The sequence below is a fragment of the Erinaceus europaeus genome, chromosome 9 (assembly GCF_950295315.1).
Source record: "Erinaceus europaeus chromosome 9, mEriEur2.1, whole genome shotgun sequence".
Classification (NCBI taxonomy): Eukaryota; Metazoa; Chordata; class Mammalia; order Eulipotyphla; family Erinaceidae; genus Erinaceus; species Erinaceus europaeus.
This window is the reverse complement of record NC_080170.1, coordinates 102,704,224-102,730,787: the sequence shown is the minus strand read 5'-3', so window position 1 is coordinate 102,730,787 and position 26,564 is coordinate 102,704,224. Positions and strand designations below refer to the sequence as shown.

The 26,564-nt window shown below is 43.1% G+C and overlaps 1 protein-coding gene across 6 annotated transcripts in view; it reads left to right on the top strand.

The window, feature by feature from the left end:
* The window catches only part of BDH1 (3-hydroxybutyrate dehydrogenase 1), a 47,317-nt gene that overhangs the window by 538 nt on the left and 20,215 nt on the right, over positions 1–26,564 (top strand). Inside the window, exons 2-3 of one of the 6 annotated variants that reach the window (XM_060198482.1) lie at positions 9,550–9,644; positions 17,477–17,597. In XM_060198482.1, the coding sequence (XP_060054465.1) occupies positions 17,515–17,597 (83 nt within the window). In that variant the 5' untranslated portion in view covers positions 9,550–9,644; positions 17,477–17,514. Of the gene's footprint in view, positions 1–9,549; positions 9,645–10,486; positions 10,575–10,672; positions 10,859–12,024; positions 12,155–16,283; positions 16,441–17,476; positions 17,598–26,564 lie in introns of those variants that run through there. The other 5 variants (XM_060198479.1, XM_060198480.1, XM_016185711.2 and 2 more) reach the window with 5 other exon arrangements.

Below are 26,564 nucleotides of genomic sequence, written 5' to 3'. Positions count from 1 at the left end.
ATCTGCAACCTTGGGAGAACTGCTGTAGCTTACAATTGAGAAAATGGGGATACAGTGTAGTCCGGGAGGTGGCGCAGTGATAAAGCTTTGGACTCTTAAGCATGAGGTCCTGAGTACGGTCCCTGGTACGTACATGGTCAGCACATGTGCCAGAGTGATGTCTGGTTCTTTCTCTCTCCTCCTATCTTTCTCATTAATAAATAAATAAAATCTTTAAAAAAAAAAAAAGACAATGGGGATACAGAACTCTGGTGGCCAGAACAGTGAGGAGCTTATACCTTGTTATCTTATAATTGTGTAAATCAATATTAAATCACTAATAATAAAAAAGAGAGATGCTGGCAACACAAAGCAGCATCTTTACAATTTGATTTTCCTTTTGAAATAGTAGGCTGTCTCCCTGGCAGCAATTATTAGAACATATAAGTAACATATATTCAGTGAGAAAAAATTAGAAAGATATTAATCAAAATAAGCATATGGCTTTGTGTCCTGTTTTTTAAAAGTTTATTGTGACATAATATTTGAAAAAAAGTGAAATTCAGAAATTAAATCAGATTCAAGGGTTGAGAAAGTTGCATGATACTTTTTTCTTTCAAAGTTAAAGTGGCCAGTTAAAGCCCAACTTTTCCTAATTGAGGTCATCAAATCTTGGCATCTACGTCATACTCATTGAAAGTAATTTCCAAGAAATAAAACAATCCTAGCTCCCGTTGAATTACTTATAGGATAATGACCAACTTGTTAAAAAAAATTGTACTAGGAATAGTCTTCCAAACTGGGGCTCTTGTCTTATCCCCCCTCCCAAAGCAATGACATTAGGACAATGAGCAGTATACTTACAGAAAGGCTTAGGAGGAACAGTCTTGGGTAGGATCTATAAAAACACTTCCTAGAGGGAGTCGGGCTGTAGCGCAGCGGGTTAAGCGCACGTGGCGCAAAGCACAAGGACCGGCATAAGGATCCCGGTTCGAACCCCGGCTCCCCACCTGCAGGGGAGTCGCTTCACAGGTGGTGAAGGAGGTCTGCAGGTGTCTATCTTTCTCTCCTCCTCTCTGTCTTCCCCTCCTCTCTCCATTTCTCTCTGTCCTATCCAACAACAATGACAACAACAATAATAACTACAACAATAAAACAACAAGGGCAACAAAAGGAAATAAATAAAATAAATGTAAAAAATAACAAAAAAAAAAATTTAAAAAAAAAAAAAAAAAAACCACTTCCTAGCGATGTTGCTGTGAATAAGTCATTGGGTCTTTTCTAGGTCTCTCTCTCAGCTTACTTCCCCAGCTGCCAAATGGGCATAACCTAGGTTACTTTTTAGATTGTGGCAGACAGAAAGTGAAATAGTATACACAAGGCACTTGGCACCCAGCAATCAGTTATTAATTGCTAAGTTGTACTATGAAAGACATGCACCCTGAGTTGGGCTATCATTGGATTCCAAGGAAGAAGCATGGAGCATGGGGCTAGAATAAAGATTCAGTCAATGCAATATGAATGAAGGAGGGATATTTCATAGATTGCTATAGTTTGGAGTGGCACAGGGAGGTGGAGACACCTTTTGAAAAAGACCTATTTTGGGTGGTGGTGCACCAGATTGAGCACACATGCTACAATTTGCAAGGACCTAAATTTAAGCTCCTGGTTCCCACCCACAGGGAGAAAGCTTTGGAGGTGGTGAAGCAGTGCTGCAGGTTTCTCTCTCTCCCTCTTCCTTTTTATTTCTGCCTTCCTCTCAATTTCTGGCTATCTTTATCAAATAAATTAAGATAATTAAAAAAAAAGACCAGGTTTTATGAGATAGAAATTAAAACACTGCTGAGTTCTGGCTTATGGCAGTGTTGGTCTCTCAAGCATAATGTCTTGTGCTCTAACTCAGTGAGCACGTCCCCCAGCCTCACCATTGCTTTTATCTCCTGATATTCTTTTCTCTTTAGAGATCCCCAAAGAACTCAAAAGCACCTGTAATTGACTTGAGTAATATTTTCATAAAATTAAATATACTAGATCCAGGATATAGGAAGAGGGTGCAAGTGTCTGATGTTTTCCCTTCTTCATTTCCTCCCTGGAGTCAAGGACTAGGTCTCCTGTTCTCATTCTTGGGGAGGCAGCCGAATCCAATATCACGGTTATGTTACAAGCAAAGGCTTTTACCAGCACACTAAATTTTATTCTAAAAGCAGTGAGCTTTTAGAATAAAACACTGGATTTTTTTTTTCTTTCCTGCACTGTTATTTATAGATAAGTTACTAGAGCTGGGTGTTGGTGCACCCACTTAGACACACATACTACTAAAAAAAGTTACTTGATACACCTAAATTTCTGCAGATTATAAGGGTAGGATTTCTAGTCAACCCCTCAATTAAAAATGAAAATATAATTATTTCAAATAAAAAAGTTGAATGGTTTGGGATAGTGAATGGTATTATTATTCACTCTTTTTTAATTTCTTTATTGGGAAATTAATGTTTTATATTCGACAGTAAATACAATAGTTTGTACATGCATAACATTTCTCAGTTTTCCATATAACAATACACCCCCACTAGGTCCTCTGTCATCCGTCTTGGATCTGTATTCTCCCCACCACCCACCCCAGAGGCTTTTACTTTGGTGCAATACGCCAGTTCCAGTGCAGGTTCTACTTTTGTTTTCTCTTCTGATCTTCTTTTTCAACTTCTGCCTGAGAGTGAGATCATCCCATATTCATCCTTCTGTTTCTGACTTATTTCACTTAACATGAATTTTTCAAGGTCCACCCAAGATAGGCTGAAAACGGTGAAGTCACTGTTTTTAATAGCTGAGTAATATTCCATTGTGTATATATACCACAACTTGCTCAGCCACTCATCTGTTGTTGGACACCTGGGTTGCTTCCAGGTTTTGGCTACTACAAATTGTGCCAATAAGAACATATGTGTACACAGATCTTTTTGGATGCGTTTGTTGGGTTCCTTAGGATATATCCCCAGGAAGGGAATTACAGGATCATAGGGTAGGTCCATTTCTAGCCTTATGAGAGTTCTCCAGACTGTTCTCCACAGAGGCTGGACCAATTGACATTCCCACCAGCAGTGTAGGAGGGTTCCTTTGACCCCACAACCTCTCCAGTATTTGCTGCTGTTACCTTTTCTGATGTATGACATTCTCACAGGAGTGAAGTGGTATCTCATTGTTGTCTTTATTTGCATTTCTCTGACAATCAAAGACTTGGAGCATTTTTTCATGTGTTTCTCAGCCTTTTGGATCTCTCTTCTGTGGTAAATATTCTGTCCATGTTGTCTCCCCATTTTTGGATGGGGTTATTTGTTTTCTTGTGGTTGAGTTTGGCAAGCTCTTTATATATTCTGGTTATTAGCCTCTTGTCTGTTGTATGGCATGTAAAGATCTTCTCCCATTCTGTGAGGGGTCTCTTGGTTTGGGTAGTGGTTTCTTTTGCTGTGAATAAGCTTTTTAGTTTGATGTAGTCCCACAGGTTTATACTTGCCTTAGTCTTCTTTGTAATTGGATTCATTTCATTGATGATGTCTTTAAAATTTATGCAGAAAAGAGTTCTGCCAATATTTTCCTCTAAGTTTCTGATAGTTTGTGGTCTAACATCCAAGTCCTTGATCCACTTGGAATTTACTTTTGTACTTGGTGAAATATAGTGGTTCAGTCTCATTCTTTTGCATGTTTCAACCCATTTTTTCCAACACCATTTGTTGAAGAGACTCTGCTTTCCCCATTTAATAGTTTGGGCATCTTTGTCAAAGATTAGATATCCATAGGTCTGGGGGCTTACTTCTGGGCTCTCCATTGGAATTCTATTCCACTGGTCAGTGTGTCTATTCATGTTCCAGTACCAAGCAGTTTTGATGACAATGGCCCTATAATACAATTTGAGATGTGGGAGTGTGATGCCTCCAGTTCTATTGTTCCTTCTCAAGATTGTTATGGAAATTCTAGGTCTTTTCTGGGTCCAGATAAACATTTGTAGCATTTGTTCTAGTCTCCTAAAAAATGTGGTTGGGATCTTAATGGGGATAGCATTAAATGTGTAGATGGCTCTGGGTATTATATACATTTTGATGACGTTAAGTCTTCCAACCTATGAACATGGAATATTTTTCCACTTCTTTGTGTCTTTCAATTTCCTTGTGTAGTGTAGTGACTCACAATTTTCAGTATACAAGTCTTTCACTTCTTTGGTTAAGTTTGTTCTTAGATATTTTGTTGTTTTTGTTGCTATAGTAAAAAGAATTGATTTCTGGATTCCATCTTCTAACTTAGTGTTTGCATAGAGGAATGCCACTGACTTTTGAATGTTAATTGTGTAGCCTGATACCTTACTGTATTGCCTGATGATTTCCAAAAGCTTCTTGCTGGATTCCTTAGGATTTTCTATGTATACTATCATGTCATCTGCAAATAAGGAGAGTTTGACTTCTTCTCTTCCAATCTGTATCCCTTTAATTCCTTGCTCCTGCCTGATTGGTATGGCAAGAACTTCCAACACTATGTTGAATAGTAATGGTGATAGTGGGCAGCCCTGTCTAGTACCTGATCTGAGGGGAAATGCTTCTAGTTTTTCACCATTGAGTATGATGTTGGCTGTAGGTTTGCTATATATAGACTCCACTATCTTCAGGAATTTTCCATCTATTCTCATTTTTGTAGTGTTTTGATCATAAAGGGATGTTGTATTTTGTCAAAGGCTTTCTCTGCATCTATTGATATGACCATGTGGTTTTTGGTCTTGCTTTTGTTGATGTAGTGGATCACGTTGATTGATTTACGTATATTAAACCAAATTTGCGTCCCTAGGATAAACCCCACTTGGTCATGATGAACAATCTTTTTAATATACTGCTGTATCTGGTTGGCTAGGATTTTGTTCAATATTTTAGCATCTGTGTTCATCAGAGATATTAGTCTATAGTTTTCTTTTCTTGGTTGTGTCCCTGTCTGCTTTTGGCATCAAAGTGATGTTGGCTTCATAGAAGCTGGCAGGGAGTATTCCAGTGTCTTCAATCTTCTGGAAGACTTTTAAAAGTATAGGTATTAGTCCTTCTTTGAAGGTTTTATAGAATTCATTTTTAAAACTATCTGGTCCAGGACTTTTATTCTTGGGAAGTTTTTTAATAACTGTTTCAATTTCATTAGCTGTGATGGGCCTGTTAATGTTATCTAGTTCCTCTTTACTCAATTTTGGAAGTTCGTAGGTATCTAGGAAATCATCCATTTCTTCCAGGTTCTCTAGCTTGGTGGCATATAGTTGTTCATAGAAGTCTCACATGATATGCTGAATTTCTGTGTTGTCTGTTGTGATATCTCCTCTTTCATTTATGATCCGATTTATTTGGGTCTTCTCCCTTTTTGTTTTGTGAGTCTGGTTAAAGGTTTGTCAATTTTGTTCACTCTTTCGAAGAACCAACATTTACTTTCGTTGATCTGTTGTATGGTTTTCTTATTTTCAATGTTATTGGTTTCAATGTTAGTGATTTCTGTCCTTCTAGTTGCTTTAGGGTTCCTTTGTTCTTCTTCTTCTAGGTCTTTAAGATGTGCAAACAGTTTATTTATTTGTGCTTTTTCTTGTTTCTGAATGTATGCTTGTATGGCTATGAACTTCCCTCTCAGTAATGCCTTAGCTGTGTCCCAAATATTTTGATAGCTGTGTCTTCATTTTCATTGAACTCTCAAAACATTTTGATTTCTTCCTTGATCTTCTCTTTGACCCAGTAGTTGTTAAGGAGTATACTGTTTAGCTTCCACATTTTGGGAGTATTACTAATCCTTTGTTGATTGTTAAGTGTTAGTTTAGTTCCACTGTGGTCTGAGAAGATGCTTGGGATGATTTCAATGCTTTTGAATTTGCTGATGCTGTCTTTGTGGCCTGACATATGGTCTATCCTTGAGAATGACCCATGTGGACTTGAGTAAAATGTGTATTCCAGTTTCTTGGGATGAATGACTCTGAAAATGTCTAATAGTTCTAGCTTATCTATCTTCCCATAAGCTCCCTCATTTCTTTATTGATTTTCTGCCGGGATGATCTGTCAAGTTGAGAGAGTGGGATGTTGAAGTCCCCTATTATGACTGTGTTGCTGTTAATATATTGCTGTAACTCTTTCAGTAGGTGTTTGGTGTATTTAGATGGCTTCTCATTGGGTGCATAGATGTTAATAATTGTTAAGTCCACTTGATTGACTGATCCACTGAGCATTAAGTAGTGTCCATCCCTATCTTTTAAAATTTTATTTATTTTAAAGTCTATCATGTCAGATATGAGAATAGCTATTCCTGCCCTTTTTTGTGGGTTATTGGCTTGTATGATAGTTTCCCATCCTATCACTTTGAGAATGTGTTTTCTTGTTGAGTTAGGTGAGTTTCCTGTAGACAGCATATTGTTGGGTTGTGTTTTCTGATCCATCTTCCTTCTCTGTGTCTTTTAATAGGTGAATTCAGGCCATTGACATTTATTGATATCAAGATTGAAGATATTTTAACGCCATTCTTGTAGATTTTTAGAGTGTTCTGATAGATGGCCTATTTATGGTGGTCTGACTGTTTATAGGAGACCTTTCAGAACTTCTTTCAGGGCAGGCTTGGTGATAGTTGGTTCCTTCAACTGTTGCTTGTCTGAGAAGGTTTTTATGCCTCTATCTAGTCTGAATGACAGTCTAGCAGGATATAGTATTCTTGGTTGAAAGCCTTTCTCATTGAGCACTCAATAGATATCTTGCCATTCTCTTGTGGCCTGTAGTGTTTGTGTAGAGAAGTCTGCTGCTAATCTTATGGGTTTTCCTCTGTAGGTGACTCTTTGTTTTTCTCTTGCAGCCTTCAGGATCCTTTCTTTATCCTTATTCCTTTCCATTCTAAATATGATGTGTCTTAGTGTCTTTAAGTCTGGGTTAATTCTGTTTGGAACCCTCTGGGTTTCTTGAACCTTTGTGTCTTTTATGTTGTCTAGACTAGAGAAGTTCTCAGCTATTATGTCCTTAAGAATGCTTTCTTCCCCTCCCTCTCTTTCTTCCTCTGGTGAGTCAATAATGTGTATATTATTTTTGAAGTCATCCCATAGGTCTCTGTTGTTGTTTTCAGTATCTCTTAATCTCATTTTGAGATCTCTTATTTATTATTCTCTTTTTACATTTTTTATTATCTTTACTTATTTATTGGATACATAGTCATAAATTAAGTGGAAGGTAGAGATAGAGGGAGAGAGACAGAGAAACACATGCAACACTGACTCACCACTTGTAAAGCTTTTCCCTGCTGGTTGATATGGGGGTTCAAGGGTGGGGGTGGGACTGTACCTAGGTCTTTGTGTGTTGTAACATTTGCATCAACCAGGTGTGCAACCACTGGGCTCTGTTTATTATTCTCTACTATAGGATACTACACATGTGGGCTCTTGGAGGGCCTGAATGCAGTTGCCTCAGGGAAAAATTTAACCTGCACTGCTTGGCATTCACACTTAATGCTGAGAGTGGAGAACACCAAGGACATTCAGAGACAGGGAATGGTCAGTTCTAGCAGGGAGGACTGGAGCATAAGAAAATGAAGGAATGATTAGCTTGGGCTAGGGTTAAAGAAAGCTGTGAGCCAGGAGCTATTAGGAGCTGCTATGGGGACAGGCTGTAACACTGTAGACTCTCTAGGCATGGGTGTCATTTGAGAGTGTCTTTCAGGTTGTACTCTCTTCTACAAAGTATGTGCTGAAACCTGGGAGAGCCCCGCATTTACATGTATTTTTTGGACAACGTACAGGATTTCTAAACTATTCATTTAGCTTCTGTACATGTCTTATTAGCCTCCATGAAGGCAGGGCTTAGAGACCATTTCTTTCTTAAACCTAGCCTGGTAGTTTGTAGCAGTATTTTCTTGGTGATGAGCGCACTAGGTGTTTAAGACCCCTGATCTGAGACTATATAATTGAGCAGAAGAATTACTTTTGTATGAGGCTGGGGTGGAGGAAGATAGGAAGGAGGCAGAATCTTTAAAATAAAAGAGAGAGATGTTAAGATTGGAGGTGTGGCTGAGAATGAATGCTTCTGTCTCACCTAATCCTTGCCCTTCTGCTGACCGTCTCCTGGGGGGTCTCTGATACTTCCTTTCTGCCTGAGAGCTTATTAGTGATGCCTTAGAGGGCATGGCAGGGCAACTGGGAATTTAAAAAAAAATAGAAAAGCCCTGACTGAACAAATGGGTTCCTCATTAGCAGGCTTTACAAATGTCTGGTGAGAACAAGGCCTGAAACATGAGCTGCTTTGTCTCTTCTGGTTTAACCACAGACTTGTCTGGGTTTCTCCCACCCCTCCCCGGCCCCCTAAATAGCCTGAGTAAGAATTTGCCTACAGGTAGTTTGTTGGGGAGATGAATTAGAAATAGGAAAGTCAAACTTATGGAAAAGTTTGGTGTTAACCACTGGAAAGATCAATTATTAAGAGACAAGAGTTGATGTGAGAAAAACAGATTTTCACCTGGTGCTAGTAAAACCTGAGAAAATAGTAGACAATGTCTCAGCACTCTTCTTTAATGACTGAAACAGTGAGCAGCACTTTCAAAGGGTAAGGAGGTAGGAGGCAGCAGCTGGGAAGGCACTGCAGGTGCAGACACTGGCTTTCTTGTAAAGTCCCTATAAATTCTTCAAATAAAGTCTGCTAGACAAGGGAGCCTGGGAAGAAGTCACTCCTGCTGTGCTATGGTCTATCTAACCTCAAGGTCAGGCTAACCCACAATATATTTTTTGTTTGTTTTTTAAGGCCAGCTCCTGGAATTCTGTTAAGATTTAGTGGGTCTGGAAATCTGCTTCTCCAACCCAGAAAACTGTTAGCTAATGTGGAAAGCAAAATGGAGTTTGTTATACTTGCTCATTAACAAAATGGGCAAAGAAGACAAAGGTTAACCCAGGGTGCATTATTGAATAGACCAAGTTGGGCACTACTATGGACAGCAGTTACATCATCTCAGCTGTACAGAATCTGTCTTGAGTTGCCTGCCAGAAGAATGGCAGAGCAGAGTATGTGGGGGAGATACCATAATGGACATACAAAGGACTTTCATGCCTGAGAATCTGAAGTCTGTGGTTCAAGACCCCACACCAGTATAAACCAGAGCTGAGTGTGTTCTGAAAAAAAAAAAAAAAGGAGGAAAAGAAGAGTATTTCTCCATCAGTTCTGGTCTCCCTTGGTGCCATGAGGACTGTTCCACATGGTGCTAGTTCCTTAGCACTTGCAGGTTTGTACACGTGTCAGAGTGACAGTGGGTTTCTGCAGGGGTCCCTCATTGTAATGATGATAAAACCTTAAAGCAGGAAGATAGCAGGTGTGGCTGAAGGAAGTTTCTCTCAGATTACCCTCTACACCACCCCCTCCACCCACAAGCAGTAGCCAAAGTCAAGTAGGAGTAAAAAGATGGGCTGGGAAAAGCTGAAGTCAGTCAAAGGGGTCTGATATAGCCTGACAGGTCTGAAGTCCCTACCTTGCCATCCATTAAACTCAGCCCATAGTTGAGATCTGTTTCCTAGGTGAAAACTTTATTTCCTTTGTTAACTACTTTCAGGAATGCACACTCAGCGTGTCACTTGGTGATGAGTGATGCATTGTCATGGCTATGGCACAGTGTGCAAGGTGACTCTTCTGAAGCATGACACTGAGGCAAGTACTCTGGCTTGGGCAAAAAAACAAGTGCATCTTCCATTCATGATTGTTCTAGTCTTTGAGGCTTTATGTACTAAAAAAAAAAAAAAAAAAAAAAAAAAAAAAAAAAAAACCCTCATGTAAAGAAGCCAGTCTCAGCTCCCAGAGTTCATGAAACAGTTAACAGGTTTCTTTAGAGCCCCACCAGGTCAATAATTGCCTCCCATTTTTTCTTTCTTCTTCTTCTTCCTTTACTGGGAGTATTAATGGTTTACATTCAACAGTAAAATACAGTAGTTGCTACATGTGTAATGTTTCTCAGATCTTCTGCGTAACACTCTAACCCCCCACCTAGATGTTCCTCCACCATCATGTTCCAGGACCTGAACACCCCCCTCCCATTGCCCCACCTCCGCTCCAGGGTCCTTTACTTAGTGCAATACACCAAATTCAGTCCAAATTCTGCTTTGTGTTTTCCCTTCTGTTTTTATTTTTTCCAACGTCTATGAGTGAGATCATCCCAAATTCATCCTTCTCTTTCTTGTTACCTCCCATTTTCATCTGCTTGGTCCTTTCCGATCAGTTCTCCTGTAGTTGGCCTAAACGTAGCTCTGTCACTAATCTGCTCTGATTGCTGGAATTGGGTAAACTGTGCAAATCTTTAACTTTCATCTAAGGAATCCCTATGTGCGCTAAAGGCAGCGAGCAAGCATGCCTAGCACTGGAAGCCGCCTCCTCATCACCAGGATTTTTCCTCACTTCCTGAAGCGGCATCTTCTCCCCGCCTTTGGCCCACGGCGTGGAAACCTTTTCTAGGCGGCTCCAGGAGGAGGGGTTGTCGGTGAAGGAGTTTCTGCGCTAGGTCTGCGGCTGAGATGCGCAGGCGAGGGGGTCTAGCCCAAGTTGGGCACCCTGAGACGCGTGCCACCCCGGGTGGGAGGAAGCCAGGTACCAGGGCTCCAAGAAGAAGGGGAGGAAGCCGGGAGTGCTCCCAGCCCCGGCGGCGTCTGCCGTCTGGCCCCGGGCCCCGCCCCGCGCAGCGCGCCCAAGGTGTCCTGGCGCATCCGGGTTGCGCAGGGTGAGAGCTGGTGGAGGGGCTTGGAGAAGGAAGCGGCGGCAGCGCCCCCACTTGGCCACCCAGACTAAAAGCTCCAGTACTGACTCCGGATTAAGGCAGGCGCATCAGACGGGTCTTCCGCAGCCTCGCCCCCACCCAGCCCATTTATCTTAGGGTAAGACGAGGGGTCCAGAGCCCTGCAGCCCGGGCGCTGCGCCGGCGTCCTCCGCTCGGGTTGGTTCCGCCTTGTGCAGCCCATTAACTGGGTGGCCTGGATGCGGGTGGGGAAGGGGGACCAATTTTTCCCTTCCCCTCCCCCCGGATCCTATTTCTAGGCCAAGCCCTGTGGCCGCGGCGGAAGTAGGGTGGGGGGGGGGGATGGACAGACTCCGCTTAGACTGGTCTCCAGCCCGGTAGTCCCCATCCCGGCACCCAGGCAGGGCCCACTGTCAGCGCCCTGAGCGCGGCTTGGAGCTTTTTATTCGGAGCCATGTGCTCGACTGGAGGAGGCTCCGGGTTGAACTCGCGGCCTGGAGGCTCCCAGGTGAAACCCTCCGGACTCATCCTTGCCGGTCGCTGCATTTAACAGGAGGACACACCGACCCCAAGAACAGGAGGGACTGGCCCAAGGTCATGTGACCGAGCTAGGACAGAAGCTAGGATCCTCCTGGGCTGTGGGCACTGTTCATCTACCGTGTCTTCCCCGAGCCCCCTTCCTCCCCGAGGCCCCCACGATCTCCGTGAGACTGTTCCCGGGACGTGGAGAGCGCTCAGTTGCCTCCGCTCCGTGGCACCCTCGGGAAGGATGTTGGACAGTGGTCAGCCGGCCGGTCCAGCTGTCCAGAGCACCAGCCGGGCGTGTGCTGGAGGACCGCATGGATGGCAGGTCTGGGAGGGAGGAGGAATAAGCAAGGTGGAAGCGCGGCGGGGCCAGGCTGGAGATGCCGGGGTGGTGATGGACCCCCACCGGGAAAGGCTGGGAGCCAGCGCGGCTCGCCGGCTGGAGGACAGTGGGGCTTTGTCTGGGCGGTTCCTTCTCAGCCAATGGGAGCACGAATCTGGCCGAGCCCCCTGGGCTCTCGGCCTGTGGGTTGGATGGCGCTGCTGCCCTGTGATTGGCTGCCGCGCTGAGCTCGGAGCCGTGCGGGACCGCGCATGTGCATCTCTGGCACCCTGCTTTCCAACCGCAATCCCGAGCGCGCCAGAGAAGGCGCGGGTCCGTGCAGTCTGCGCGCCCCCGCCGCCTGGGGGCCGCGCCCCGCCGGGGGAGTGGTGATGATGGGGCTGGGTGGTTTGACGTTGAGCTCCTCGTGGTTTTTCCAGCCAGTCAACCAAAATCGGCCCATAATCAGCTGATGCAGAATCGCCATCTAAGTCTGTGAGCGGTTGCAGAGGCACATAAATAATCACCAAGGGCAGCCTGCGGGCTTTCTGCTGCCAGGATTTTTAAGACGCTGCAGATGCTTAGCAGGTCAGAGGAGCTTGGCCCTACAGATCATATCCCCCCCACACCCACCCCAATCCCCATGCAGTTGGAAGCTGAGCTTTGAAATTCGTGCAGTTTTTCCCATTATCTCGGTGCGTGTATGCAGTGTTTTCTTCCTGTAAGATACAAGAGTATGTGTTTTAGTGAAGCCAAAAGTCAATGAACCTAGTTCAACACGTGGGTCGGGGGGAAAGGGGAAGGAGACTAGTGGTTAGATGTGGGCCATCACTGGTTGTGGAAGCTACCCTGTTGAGGTAGGTTCTGTTGCCCACCGAAGCACAGAATGGAAGAGTGCAGAGTGGATATGCAAAAGAGGGTTTTTAAATTAGATGAATGGGAGGAAATACATCTTGGAGGAGGTGTTATTTGAATCATTTAGGGCTAGGCCAGCATTTGGTGTAGAATGAAAAAGCCAAGAATATTGGAAAAGACAGATCTTGATGATGTAGTTGTAGCGGATAGTATGATGAGTAGAAGAGGCAATTATAGTTGGCGATAGGATTTGGAGGGGCTAGAAGAGGACCAGGATGTCCAGCTTGTAGACTGATTTGGAGTGTGGTAAGCACATATGGATAGAATAACTTCTTAATTTGTCAGTTACACAAGTGGCATTTTTAGAAATGTCTGTTATCAAAAATCTTGGGAAATAGCTTTGATTCTTTGTTCTTTCACATCCTAGATCTCTTAACACTTCAAACCTTCAAAACATAGCCAGATTCCAGCCACTTTTAGTCACCTCCATGGTTTCTACTATGGCTGGCAGCCCATTTATGTATCTCCAGGGAGCACCTTCCCATAATTCACTAGAGTTGTGCAGGATGCAACAGCTGCACATCTGCATAGCTTCTGAATAGTCTATCTGCTGCTGCCCTTGTCTATTCTAAGTCTCTTCTTGAATCCAGTAAGAGCATATGATGTAATGGAATACAGCTAATATACTATACTATGGTTTATGTGTTACAGAGCTGGAGGTGAGGGGAAGGTAGCCAGGAAGATCAAAAGCAGGAATCTTTGTTCCGGAATAATTTTCTCTCTAAGAAATAAGGGGCATATATTTTTTAAATGAGGTCCTTAATTCTTGTTTTGCATGACTTCAAGGAAGTCTCTAGTAAATGTGCAGTTAATATGTGTAGCTGAGCTGGACTAGGACTTTTAGGCAAGACCTAAACGATTAAAAGGAAGCTAGTTAGAGATCTTAAACTCAAATACCTACAACATCCAAGATAGTTAACAAAGGAGATGTGGGTAGGTTTGGATAATAAGTACAAACTGTACTGAATCCAATTATAACTTAGCTGCTTAGTTACATTACATTTTAAAACTGTGGGCAGGCCAAATAAACACCCAAGTTGAGCACATTGGAGGCAGACTGCCAGTTGCCTGACCTTGGAGGCTCGCACAACTAGCTCACTGGTCTTAACACTCCACAGTGTGGGGTCCTTACATATCCAAACTTAGCTTGTCCTCTTCTGTGGGACAGAGCTTTCCCTTCCATTTGACTGTCTCAAAGCCTCTTCAGACAGAAAACACTGTTCTCTTTCCTGCTAAAGGCCTGGCTCCTACAATCCTGTTTCCTGCTGATGCCCCACCTCTTCCTTAATGTCAGTACTGAGAATAGCTGTCCTCTGCAGAGAACTCTGAGCTTGACTCACAGGAATGAAGCTATCACTGATTGGGGCTCTTAGGCTTTTATGCACTAGAAATGAATGAAGTGTAAATTCCCAGACAGGCTTTAGTAGAATTTATGCTCAAAAGGAGGAAAGGTGAAAGCATAAAGGAGACAGAATCACGTGATTACACTGACAGTAGTCACATGATGGCTACAGGAAGTGTAAAGCATAAGGACCCGCTCAGAGATCCCAGTTCTAGCCCCCAGCTCCCCACCTGCAAGGGGTGGGGGCATCACTTCGCAAGCGGTGAAGCAGGTCTGCAGGTGTCTTTCTCTCCCTCTCTCTGTCTTCCCCTCTTCTCTCAATTTCTCTCTGTCCTATCTAACAATAGTAACAGCAACAACAGCAATGGAAAGATGACTGCCAGTAGTACTGGATTCGTAGTGCAGGCCCTGAGCCCCAGCAATAACCCTGGAGGCAACAACAACAAAAAAAGAATAGCCCATGGGTGGTGTGATTTCTTGGCACAGCCCAATAAGGAACAGGTGGCTGTACATGTCTCTGGTAAGCACAGGTCCTTTTCAGAAATTCCAGGGTGAACTTCATGTGGTTAACAATTTCTTTGTTTAATCCACAGGGGTTAATAGTTAGGAGGGAAGGATCAAGTCCCATCCCCTTTGTTTCACAGCCAGCCGTGTGATTGTAACAAGGGAACTTGGCGATTTGGCAAAGATATGTGCTCTTTCCTTCTTTCCTTTCTTCCTTTTTTTTTTTTTGGGGGGGGGGTAGGTATTCTCTACGGGTTGATAGTGAAACGGAGACCAGAGCAGATTCAAGTGTTCCCAATATTAGAAAAAAAATTCCTCCAGATTATAGATGGCTACATAAGCCATCTTGATTCTGTGGTGATACCTTGTGAATTTGGTCACAGGAACTCAAGCCCCAAGTGACAAGTCACAGTTAAGTTCAAGGCTGAGGAGACTGTCTCCTACCGCACAGGTGCTCTGCCTTTCTCCTTGCAGCACCTAACTCTTGCAGCCATGTCTGTTCCCGAACCAAGAGACTCTTCAAGTTGAGAACAACTTTTAAGGAGGATAAAACCTAATACAAAGCATTAAGGTGGCAAACAGCCTTGAAAAATGCTTAAGAATCCTATGGTTGGGGCTGGGAGGCGATGTACCTGGTTGAGCACACATGTTACAATGTGCAAGGATCCAGCTTTCAGCCCCTGACCCCCGCCGGCAGGGATGACACTTTATCAGTGGTGAAGCAGTGCTACAGGTATCTCCCTCTCCCTTGCAGTTTCTCTGTCTTTATCCAATAATAAATAAATAAATAAATAAATAAGCAAATAAGATGTTTTAAAAAAAGAATCCTATGGTCTAGGAGGTAGTGTGGTGGGTAAAGCAGTGGACTTGCAAGCATGAGGTCCAGAGTTTGATCCCTGGTACCACATGTACCAGAGTGTTGCTGTGGAGCATTTTAAAGCAATATAAAGAAAAAGAAGAGAGAGTTGGGATGTAGCTCAGTGGTAGGGCACATACCTTGTGTGGATAGAGCTCTGAGTTCAATGCCAGGTGTCCCTTTCCTCCCAACAAAAAAACAGAAATCAAAATTTCTACCATTCCATATATGAGACTAAATCATGTGCATTACTCAAGACACTAACTTTTTATGCATTTTAAAATATTTTGACTCCAGCACTTCTAGAGTCTAATGCTGACTCTGAGAAAAACAAAATTGAAAGTAGCCCTCTATTTGGAGATAATACCAGAGCATTCTCTGCCACGGGCATTGAGTGGAAGGGGTGGAAAAGACTTTAATTATAGACAAGTGGATTTGGAATCACCCAGTGGCGATGACCTCAGATCCCAGTCCTGCCAACAGGAGGTGGAGATGTGTGAGCCTGACCAGCTGAACTCAGCAGTGGCCTCTGCCTTCCAAGAAGGGCCAGTTAGGTGGCTGTGTTTTCAACCCCCTCTGCGGAGACTGCACATCTCCTTGTGGCAGGTGGCTTCTGGATATGGGAGATGTGGTGGTGAGGGGGAAGCACAAGGCCCTTGATCTCACTGAATTTATGACATAAAAGGGAAAATGACATAAACAAGATAATTTGGGGCTGAAGAACCTCTGTGCATTTTACCGAGGATCAGGGGCAGCCTTGCTGAAGTCTGAGGGGAGGGAGGGACTCAGCCATTTAATATTTTATTTGTTTTGTATTTTAGTGAGAGAGATACAGAGAGAGAGATACAAGAGCACTGCTCAGCTCTGGCTTATGGTGGTGCTGGAGAGTGAACCTGAGACTCCAGAGTCTCAGATAATGAAAGTCTTTTGCAAAACCATTATTCTTTCTCCCCAGCCTGGGCTCAGCCATTTAGCATGAGGGATGAGGAAAGGCCAGCCAAGGACCCAGGGGCAAAAAAGATCGTGTATACTTGAGAAAGTCTGAGGTCAAGTGTATCCACAGTACAGTGAGTATAGGGGAGGGTGGAGCCGGAAGGAGGTGAGAAAGGGAAGCAATGTCTCCTAGCAAGCCTGAAAAGGAGGCTTTTACACAAGGGAGTTGCATAACCTGGATAGTGGTAGAACCTCTTTCTGGCTGCAGTGCTGGGAATGCTAGTAAGAACAGGAGCAGAAACCACAGTCTACTTTGTAGTCCAGGTAAGTCACTGGAACAAAGCCATCCCTAATTGCTTTTCCTTTTTAAGGGTTAAATAGATTAAAGCCCTCTACCTGCCTCTGCTATGAGCATTGCAATGCTTGGTTAGTACATGGACTCGTTATAGGGAACTGGTTATCAGGTAGCAAAAGGGCAGGAAAAGAGCTCCTTCCCAGGAAGAACCAACTGAGGGGCTGGGATGCAAAGCATAGGCTAGGTCTTCAGCAGGGAAAGAGGACCAGCTCCCCTCCCTGCCTTGCCTGCTCAAATCCCTCTCAGCCGCCTTCCCTTCCTTGAGGCCAGGAGAAATCACTGGTCATCAGAACAGGGGGGAGACTCAGGTACACAGTGACCAACAGTTAATAAGCATGACTAGTCACAGGGCTGAATTTCATTAAGGGGTTACCAAGTGATACGTGACTGTACTACCACAAGGTTGATTTAACCTTGCTAAGTGAGACTGATTGAAGCAAATCTCCTTTTGTAACTCCAGTCTCCTTTCTGTAATAAATTCCTGATGAATTCAGTTCAGACTCTGTGTTGGAGGGATTGGAGAGAGGCGGAGGTCATGGGACTGTGCAGGCATGTGAGCAAGTTGAGTCATGTTTTGCCAGATGTAGGGAATATAGACAAATGTCTGGAACTAGACTGCAAGATCTAAGGGGCAGATACCCGAGTGCCCTAGTGTTTGCTGCACGACTTACTTTGAGGATCACCAGTCTCATCCTGCCTTTAGGTAGTAAAGATGGGTGATGATTCATCCAGGGTTGCCCAAGAGTTGGTGAAATAGCCAGAACAAGAGGCCAGTTTTCCAGACACCCCAGCATCCAAACTCTTTCCATCACATGAGACTACAGCATAGGAAGGAAGATGGCCTGGGTTTTGGTGGTGATCAGGGAGGGTGGGGGTGACTGCTCAGCATCCTGATGAGACCTGAGATAGCCAGTTTGTTTTGCACAACCTGGCAAAGAAATGGCCACTCTTGCCCAAACCCCTGGAGGCAATGGGGCAACACTGACACTGCATTCTGTGTTTCAGAACCCAGAAGGAGGCTGACTATTCTTCCTGTGGCCACAATGCTGACTGCCCGTCTCTCCAGACCCTTGTTGCAGCTCCCAGGGAAAACTTGGAGTTTCTCTGGTAGAGAAAATGAAATGAGGTAAGAAATCAAAGGGTGGCAGTGATCTTGAGGGCTATACTTTCTGGGAAAAATAGAGTTCTTCACATGTAGTTGATGCAGATGGTAATAAAGTGTCAGGGTAAATCCAAAATTGTAGCAGCTAGAAAAGGTGTTTCTCAGAATCCACCGTCTACTCACAAAAGAAACTCAGATGATGTTCTCAGAAGAAGAGACCTTCCCAGTGAACACTGAGCACAGAAGGGAAAGTTTCATCACTGCTTTATTTATTTATTTATTTTATTGAAACCGTTTTGAGACCCAGGGCTTCACACATGTGTGATACCAACACTGAATAGCCACACTCGGTCATTTTTTTCATTCTTTTATTTTTTTTTAATTTTTAAAAGGCATATTTCATATAAGATAGAGAATTTTTTTTTTTTTGAGAAACAGAGAAAGAGTAGCTAGAGCACCACTTCAATGTATGCAGTGACAATGTATGCAGTGTAAGCTAAACTGCTTCAGTGACTGCTCATTTTTTATTTTATATTGAGGGAGAGAAAGGAAGTAGAGAGGGAGAGGTACTACTGCACCACTTCATTTTCATAATCCATGGAGATACCCCGCTGTTCTTCGTGGTGATCCTATGTAGTGCTGGGGCTCAAATTCAGGGTAAGACCTGCTCTAGGGCTGAGGGGATAGAATAATGGTTATGCAAAAGCAAAACAACACAAAACAACTTTTCATATCTGAGGCTCTGAGGTATGGAAGTTCAATAACCAGCATCACCATAAGCCAGAGTTGAGCAGTGTTCTGGTTTCTCTCTCTCTCTCTCTCTCTCTTTCCCTCCAGTAAATAATATAAACATATAAAAAGACCTGTTTGAACTCTGGTGATGGGAACAGTGTGGAATTATATCCCTATTATCTTATAATTTTATGAATCAGTAATAAAAATGATTATAAACAAAAAGATACATTCTGATGATTAATGTATCTCCCAGCCCTGTCTGTTTATTTAAAAACATATTTTGAAATAACTTTATACTTATGCAAAACTTGCAAAATAGTGCAGAGTATTCATGTACCCTTTTCATCTAACTTCCCCAATGTGAGCATATTACAAAGCAATAGTATTTTGGGAAATTATCACTGATAGGCTACTTAACTACTAACTAATTTACGGACCTGTTACATATTTCAACAAATGACCCACCAATGAACCTTCTATGGAACTAGAGTCCTGTGGTCCATTTGATTGCCCTGTCTCTTCAGCCTTTGTCATTTGTGACTGACACATTGGGGAACTATCTCTCAGTTTGAGTTGGTGTGATGTTCCTTGTAGTTAGACTCAAGTATGCTTGTCTGGCAAGAATTACACCCAAGTGAACTGGTGTCATTGTCAGTGCATCGTATTAAGAGGCTCAGGATGTTATGCCTCACTATTTTGATCACCTGGATATCTGCGCTTGTAAAAATCACATGAAACCACTTAACTAAAATGTCCTGGGACTGCACTGTACTGCTTGCATGATTTAGGGGAAGAACTAAGTATAACTAAGCAAGCATCCCTTTTTCTCCAAGGGCTTCTGCAATTGCACTTTCCAAGGAGTTCAATGTGCTCTGCCACCTCATTTTCTTTGTATGCAGTCAGAGCATAAAAACAAGAAAGCAAACAAACAAAAATTCTTTTCTTAAGAAAGAGTGAATTTGTCAAGTTAAATCTGTATCAAATCAGATCAGGAAGTCCCAGCAACTAGGAAATTGATGGGTGTTTCATATGTCAATTAAGGCACTTGATAGAGCATTCCTGTAGGCTTTTAACAGTATTTACTTAAAAACATTCCCATGGTTAGAGAAGATTGGTTGAAAAGAGGGCTTCAATGGCCAGAGAGCGCCATATCAGGATTTTAACATGTTCCTCCAACAGAGGTGACATCCCATGGAAAACAGAACAAAGCCTGACTCTATTAAAGGAAGAGCTTTTGAAGAAGGTGATCTATTGCAGGCTTCTTCTTCTTCTTCTTCTTCTTCTTCTTCTTCCTCTTCCTCTTCCTCTTCCTCTTCTTCCTTCTTCTTCCTCTTCCTCTTCTTCCTTCTTCTTCTTTTTCCTCTCCTCCTCCTCCTCCTCCTCCTTCTTCTTCTCATTGAGTGATTCATTAAACTGGCAAACATCAGTATCAGGTGTTTTCCTAGATAACTGGATCATATTTTCATAGGGAAAAAATAACCCCAGAAGAAATTAAATAGGTTCACAAATGTCTTGTCCTCAGATTAAAGGGCAGTGAGGCCTTAGTCAAGTTTCTGACCCATTTGAGCAGAAATAAAGGCTATATCAAGAGATTATGAATCTTGTGGAAGGATTATATACATGACTTGGTTAGGCTGAGGGGGTGGGGAGAAGTTGAGGCAGAGCTGTGTCACGGCTAGTCCTCAAGGCAGAAGTGAGGAGAGAGAGAGAGACCTATACTTGAGGATGATGAAATGGTGGATAATCACTGAGCCTGGGTCAGACAGGAGTTCTTTGGGAGGGAAAATTTTTGTTCTGGTCATTCTGCTTAAATCTCAGGGGGAAGGTTATTATACTCCAATTCCCTTACAAGTGGATCCTATGATGGTGTCCTTATTAGTAAGTGGCCTTGTAACTTGCTTTTGGAGTGTCTTTTGCCATGAGGTGGTTAGTACTGCTCCTAGCACGCCTCCCATCTTTGAACAGTGAAGCTTTTTTTTTTTTTTTTAATTGTCACCAGGCTTATTGCTGGGGCCTGGTGTCTGCACTACAAATCCACCACTCCCAGTGACCTTTTTTTCCTTTATTTTCTTTTATTTGATAAGATAGAGAGAAATTGAGAGAGGAGGGGAGAGAGAAAGATAGACACCTGTAGACCTGCTTCACTGCCTGTGAAGCTTCCACACCTGCATGTGGGGGGCAGGGACTTGAACCCAGATCTTGCCATGATAACATGTATGCTCAACAGGGTGCTCTCTGACAGTGAAATCTTATTTCATTTGTTCTCCTATAAATATCACTCCCTTGTTCCTGGGCCTGCCCTCTATGTTCATGCTGAACAAGTTTATCTCTTATTCTAAGTATACTACACTACCCCAATACCCACCCCTCCTGGCTTTGCTGATTCCATCTGCATGTTTTTCCACTGCTCAGAGCCCAGAGTTTTCTCCCTCAGCATCTGGATTTTCAAATGGTGCCACTTGGCCTTTGCTCTTTCATAAGCTGTGGTTCACCCAATGGAACACCACAAGTGTGCCCCTTGAGAGCAGCAGTCGTTCTGTACACAGCATCTGTCCGGATGAACACTTCCCTGGAGTGGCCAGTCATGGCCTCTGCCCCTCCCTGTCATATGACAACCAGCTCTGCTTGCTGACTTCCTGCTCCAGCTTTGTCTGAGGTGTTGGCACCCAGTTGAGCACTTCCTGATGATTTCTCAGCCAGGACACCACCTCTTGAACTTGGTTGCACACACAGGTTGACTCAGCTTCAGGGCTTATCCTGTCTGCCCTGCTGTGGTGCCTGATATTTCAGGGAAGTCTGGTCCTGAGACAGTGGAGGGGAGCTTTCTTTTTCTTCTCCAGCCTGGGCTCACAGGGTTTCTTTTGGAAATCACATTACTTGGATTCATGGTCATGTAGGCTAATTTATTTTTTTACAGATGTTAGTGTGTGGAGTTGTATGTCTTCCAAAGTGCACTAATACCCCACATATATTTTTCCTAAACTCCATCTGTTAGATTCAGCCTGTCAAATTAAGACCCCCTCTTTCCCTCTCTCTCTTTTATTTTCCCTATCCCTCTCTCCAAGTTAGATTACTGGGGACTGAACCTGGGGCTTCCTGTACCTCAGCGATGAAAGTGGCAAACGCTAGAAGAAGAAAGCGATGAAAGTGCACTACCAATGACACAGTCAGGCCTCAGACTACCAAGTTATCTCATGCCTCCTCAGAATGGAAAGCTGAGTTGCTAGCTTTTGTTACTGATTCACAGTAAGAGAAACAAAGGGATTAGAGACTTGGACTGTTACAGCACAGAAGCCATCATGAGGTGGCAGTTCAAGCTTGGTCTGGTCAGTTCCTGGGTGCTGGGGCTCTGAGGACTGGCAGATTCTTCCATACGTGCTCAGAGAATGGCCAGATAGCACCATCCAGTCCATCTGGCTGAGCTTCTACAGTGGAGATGAGCAAGCTCTCATCTCTGAATCTGGCAACTGTCCCTTCAAAGTCACCAGTTTATTAACTGGTCTGAGTTTAATTTGTATCACTTGTGAGACTAATGTGGCTCTGGGGCTAAGGGGTTTGGTTGACCAGTATCTTGCAGCCACCACAAGACCCTCCTGGGCAGAGAGGTCCCACCACCAAAATCAACATGTTGTTTGTCATCACCACAGCTTCAGCATTCCAAGTTGACTTTTTCAGATAGAGGCAAAAACAGAGAGACATGGGGAGAAATGGAAAGACAACAAAGTGTCTTCCAGTGCAGTGGGGACTGGGCTTGAATCTGGATCATGTGCATGGCAAAGCAGGTGCAGTAATCAAGTGAGCTGTCTGGCTGCCCCTGCATGCAGTTTAATTTTTTTTTTTTTTTTTAGATTTCTTAATGAGAGAGAGAGAGAAAGAGAGAGAGAGAGAGACAGGACCAGAGTATCACCTGGCCATCCTGCACATATTTATATTACAGGGTTTGGACTTAGCCCCTTGGGGGGTATGATAATCCCATGTGTATCTTGTTGGGAAGGACAGCTTCACCCTGACGTGCAGAGCTCCCTGGTAGTCCAGGTCTGGGGTTGCATTGTGTGAGCAGTCTACATGTTTCTTTCTGCTTTGTCATTTCTTTGTCTTTCTGAGAATGGTTCTTCCCTCAGAGCATCACAACTCTCCTCCACCTTCTACCTCAGTCTAGGCAGAGGAAGAGAGGAGCTGCACCTGCAGCTGGTGAGCAAATCTTCACCTAAATCACTGCAGACTTTTGCTGCACCTGATTGGCCATTGATGAGTCACGTGATCACCATGAAGGCACTACTCTGGAAAGAGTTGGGCACACAGCCAGCCTCTGACAAAGTTGTTAGCAAGTCAGTTGCTCAGAATGGAGACTGGCGGACAATTTCAGTGTCTGCCACTGTTCACCTGGGCTGTGACCTAGAGCAAGTTTGTACCTAGAAATGTTAGGGTTTTGACAGTCAGGAGGTTCAAGAGGGAAATCCCAAGGAGAAAAGTCTCTATTTTATTGGAGGCAGCAGTTATCAGTGCTGTTTGCAGATTAGAATTGCCCAGAACTCTCTGGGAGGTGGGGGTAGGGGAGGGGATATCCCTAAGGGACACCCTGGAATTCCTATTTAATTGGTTAGAGATTATGAGTTTAAAAACTTATGGTGGTTCTTTTCAAAAGTGTTTTGGGGACAATTTCAAACATATACAAAGCTAGAAAGTAGCATATTGATCCCTAGTGTAGTTGGGTATGCAGCTATCTGTTCACGGTCAGTCTTGTTTGATCTGTGTCCCCACCCATTTTCCTTCCTTTCCTGCTACTGGATTGTTTCAAAGCAAATCACATTTAATTTGCAAATATTGTAGTACCCAACTCTCTATCTGTCTAAATGGTAGCTCATTTTAACAAGACCACAAGCCACAATTACATCTCAAGTGGTTCTAATAAATGAAAGGAAAGATAATCTGAGAAATCGCTCCAGACCCATATGAATTGGACCTTTCCCTGACTGCTTTCTGGAAGAACATTTGAGAAGCTTGTAAAACAACAAGCTCCTTAGGTGCTTGTTAACCAAAATTTGCAAGTTGAACTGCTAACACCTTTCCAGCCCCAAGACCCTTCCGAATCACAAAGTGTCTCCAAGCAAGGAATCCCATACCACCAGATGAAGTTCCAAAGTGAGAGAAGAGAAACAAAAGACAGGGCAACCCCAGAAGCACCAAGTGGGCATCAGTTGGAGTCACAGTGTTCTTGCTTCCATATCGCCTATCATGTTAGGGTTAAGGTTTCTGGGGGGGATGTTGTGAGGTGTGAAGGAATATGTCCTTAGTTTTCTGGGAAAGTAGACCTATGTCATTGACAAGTGGGTATGAGTGGTAGAGCCTGGTATATAATACTCCCAGAGATGGGCCTAGTAGTCAGCACCATGGATTATTAAAGCATTGGATTATTTTTTTAAATATTAAAAAATTAATTATCCTTATTTATTTATTGGATAGAGACAGCCAGAAATCAATAGGGGAGGAGAGTGATAGGGAGAGAGAAAGAGAGACACCTGCAACATTGCGTCACTACTTGCAAAGCTTTACCCCTGCAAGTGGGGATCAGGGGCTTGAACCTGGGTCCTTGAGCATTTTAACATGTGCACTCCACCAGGTGCACCACCACCTGGCCCCAAGTATTGGACTGATTCTCAAGCTTTAGAGTGATCCCTGACAGCACATTTTCCAGACTGATGCTCTGGTTTTCTCTCATAAGTAAATAAATCAATATTCCCAGAGATGGTCAAGTTTAAAAAATGGGGAAATGAGTTAGAAAAAAATATGGTAGGAAGTGAATCTGAAATAAGCTATTTCTATTGTTTTGAGCTGTTTTCTTATTTTTAAAATAAAAAAATAACAGCTAATGCTAAGGGAAATCCAAGAGACTAGCAGACAGAATCCATTTCCAACAGGGAAGCCTTGTTCTTTTTGCAGAGCTGAAATCATGGGGAAACGCAGTGTTTCTCTGGGTATACTAACCATATCAATCTATTACTAGAGCCCACCCATGCAGAGCACTTAGAATCCAGAGACTCTTGTGTGGCTGTTAAATGGTTACCTTGGCAGGCTTTCCTGTTGACCCTTGTTTCTGTATAATGAGACTAACATTTTCTAAGAGTGTTAGGTAAAACATTTTTATTTAAATTTATTTTAGTAGATTTACTAATTTGAGGAATGACAGAAAAGCATGAGCACCACTCTGGCATATGTGATGCCAGGACTGAATGTGGGCTTTATGTGTGCAAGTCTTCTGCTCTTCCCATTAAGCCAATGACTGACCTATGAATTAAAAAAAGGGGGGGTGGTGGTGTGGATGGATAACATAATGATTATGCAAAGAGACTCTTAGCCTGGGGCTCTGAAGTCTCCTGTTCAGTCCTCCACATCACTGTAAGTCAGGGCTGAGCAGTGATCTAGTAATAAGTCAATCAGTTAATTAATTAAATTAGTTAAAGCTTTCAATTTTTAAGGTGCACATGAGATAAAATTTAAGTGATACAAAGGACTATATAATAAAAAGTAAGTCTGTTTCTCACTCATTTTTCCAGTTAGCAGCTTCCCACTCATCCGTCTTTCCACTTATTGTTTCTGGTTTGCTAGTCATTTAATAGCTAACAAGACTTATAGAAGACTGAATAGATACTCTTTTTTAAAAATCCCATTTATGAAGCAAAAGCCATCCCCTGGGCATTACATAAAACAAGTATTAGAAGACTCTAAGTTGAAGAGAAGAAGGTGGCCAGCAAGGGACCTCAAGAGCTAAAAAATTACATAGTGAAAAATTATCTTGGTCTTTTTTCTTTCTTGAAATTGTTTTTTTTTTTTTTTTTTTTTTTTAGTTGAGAGGTTATTGGTTTACAGTACAGTTGTTGATATGGGTATAATTTCTCTTTTTACTATGCTAGGTGTCTGCAAAACACTTTCACTCTCAGCCCAGGTCCTTTTCCATCATTGTGCACATGGACCCCAAAGCATCCTCTAGCCTACTCCCCCCACCCCCCCTCAACTCCTCAAGTGCTTTGCTTTGGTGCAATACATCAACCTAGTACAAGTTTTGTTTGCAGTTTCCCCTTTCTGTTCTTATTTCTTCAGTTCTGCCCATGAGTGAGATCTTGAGACTTGGGGATGAAGAGGATGGCAACTCAGAAACACCACTGAGTTCAGGCATAGAAAGCTTGCTTGCTCTTGCCACAAGGTCATTGTCTCACAAGGCAGGAAAAAAAACAGCAGTCATTCCACTTCATCCAAATATCACAGGAAAAGCTGTGATGTCACCTTTACCATCCCAAAATACCCTAAATATCCTGCCCAGGGGAGTATAAAAAAAAAAAAACTGAGTAGGAGCCAGGACTTCTGTGTCCCACCACTGGTAGTCAGGTACCTTGCCTGCCTGAGGCTGGGGCGGAGGAGTATCAGAAGAAACCATATGGAGAGTGAGTACTTTCTTCACTGCCTGGCATACTCCTATACTGTGGGGGAGCTTATTGAGATACCCCAATGCCTCTTACCCAAGAGCTAGTGGTGCAAGACCACCCTCTCCCCACTGTGATGCTTTCCAATTAGCTCGAGATGTTAGTATGACTCTGATTCCAAAGCCAGACCAAAAAAAAAAAAAAATACAAAAATACCCCCAAAGCTATAGGCCAATAACCCTCTTGGCTATAGATACAAGGTTCTTAAAAATACTAGCAAATAGATTCCTTCAATAAAGAAAGAGAATTCTAGACCTTAAATCAGTGGGCTGTTTCAGGGGTGTGAAGGCAGTTCATCATTTGCTAAATCAATGTAACCCAGAAAATAATGTGATCTTATCTAATAGTACAGAGAAACAAAATGTAACATCCATTCATGACAAAGACTCTGAGAACATTAGAACCTTTCTGACAAAAAGTTAGATAGTGATAGAGAAAATGGATTACCACATGATTCAGTAATTGCTCTCCTGGGCATTTAACCAAGAGAAATAGAAACAGGTTTGGACAGAAACCTGTACAGGTTTGTTACAGCTCCATAGTAAAAAAAAAACAAACAGATGTCCTTTAAAGATGAGTGATTAAACTGCAGTATAGCCATGTCAGGAAATACTACTTGGGAATAAAAAAGGAACACATCATTGATAGATGAAACAGTTTAGGGCAATGTCCAGTGTTGTTGTTGTGGTCAGGTGTCGGGCTGCACCGCGGAGAAGACAGAGGAAGTCCAGAGCGAGTGGGGTACACAAATCTTTATTATAGGATGGGGGGGGTGGCT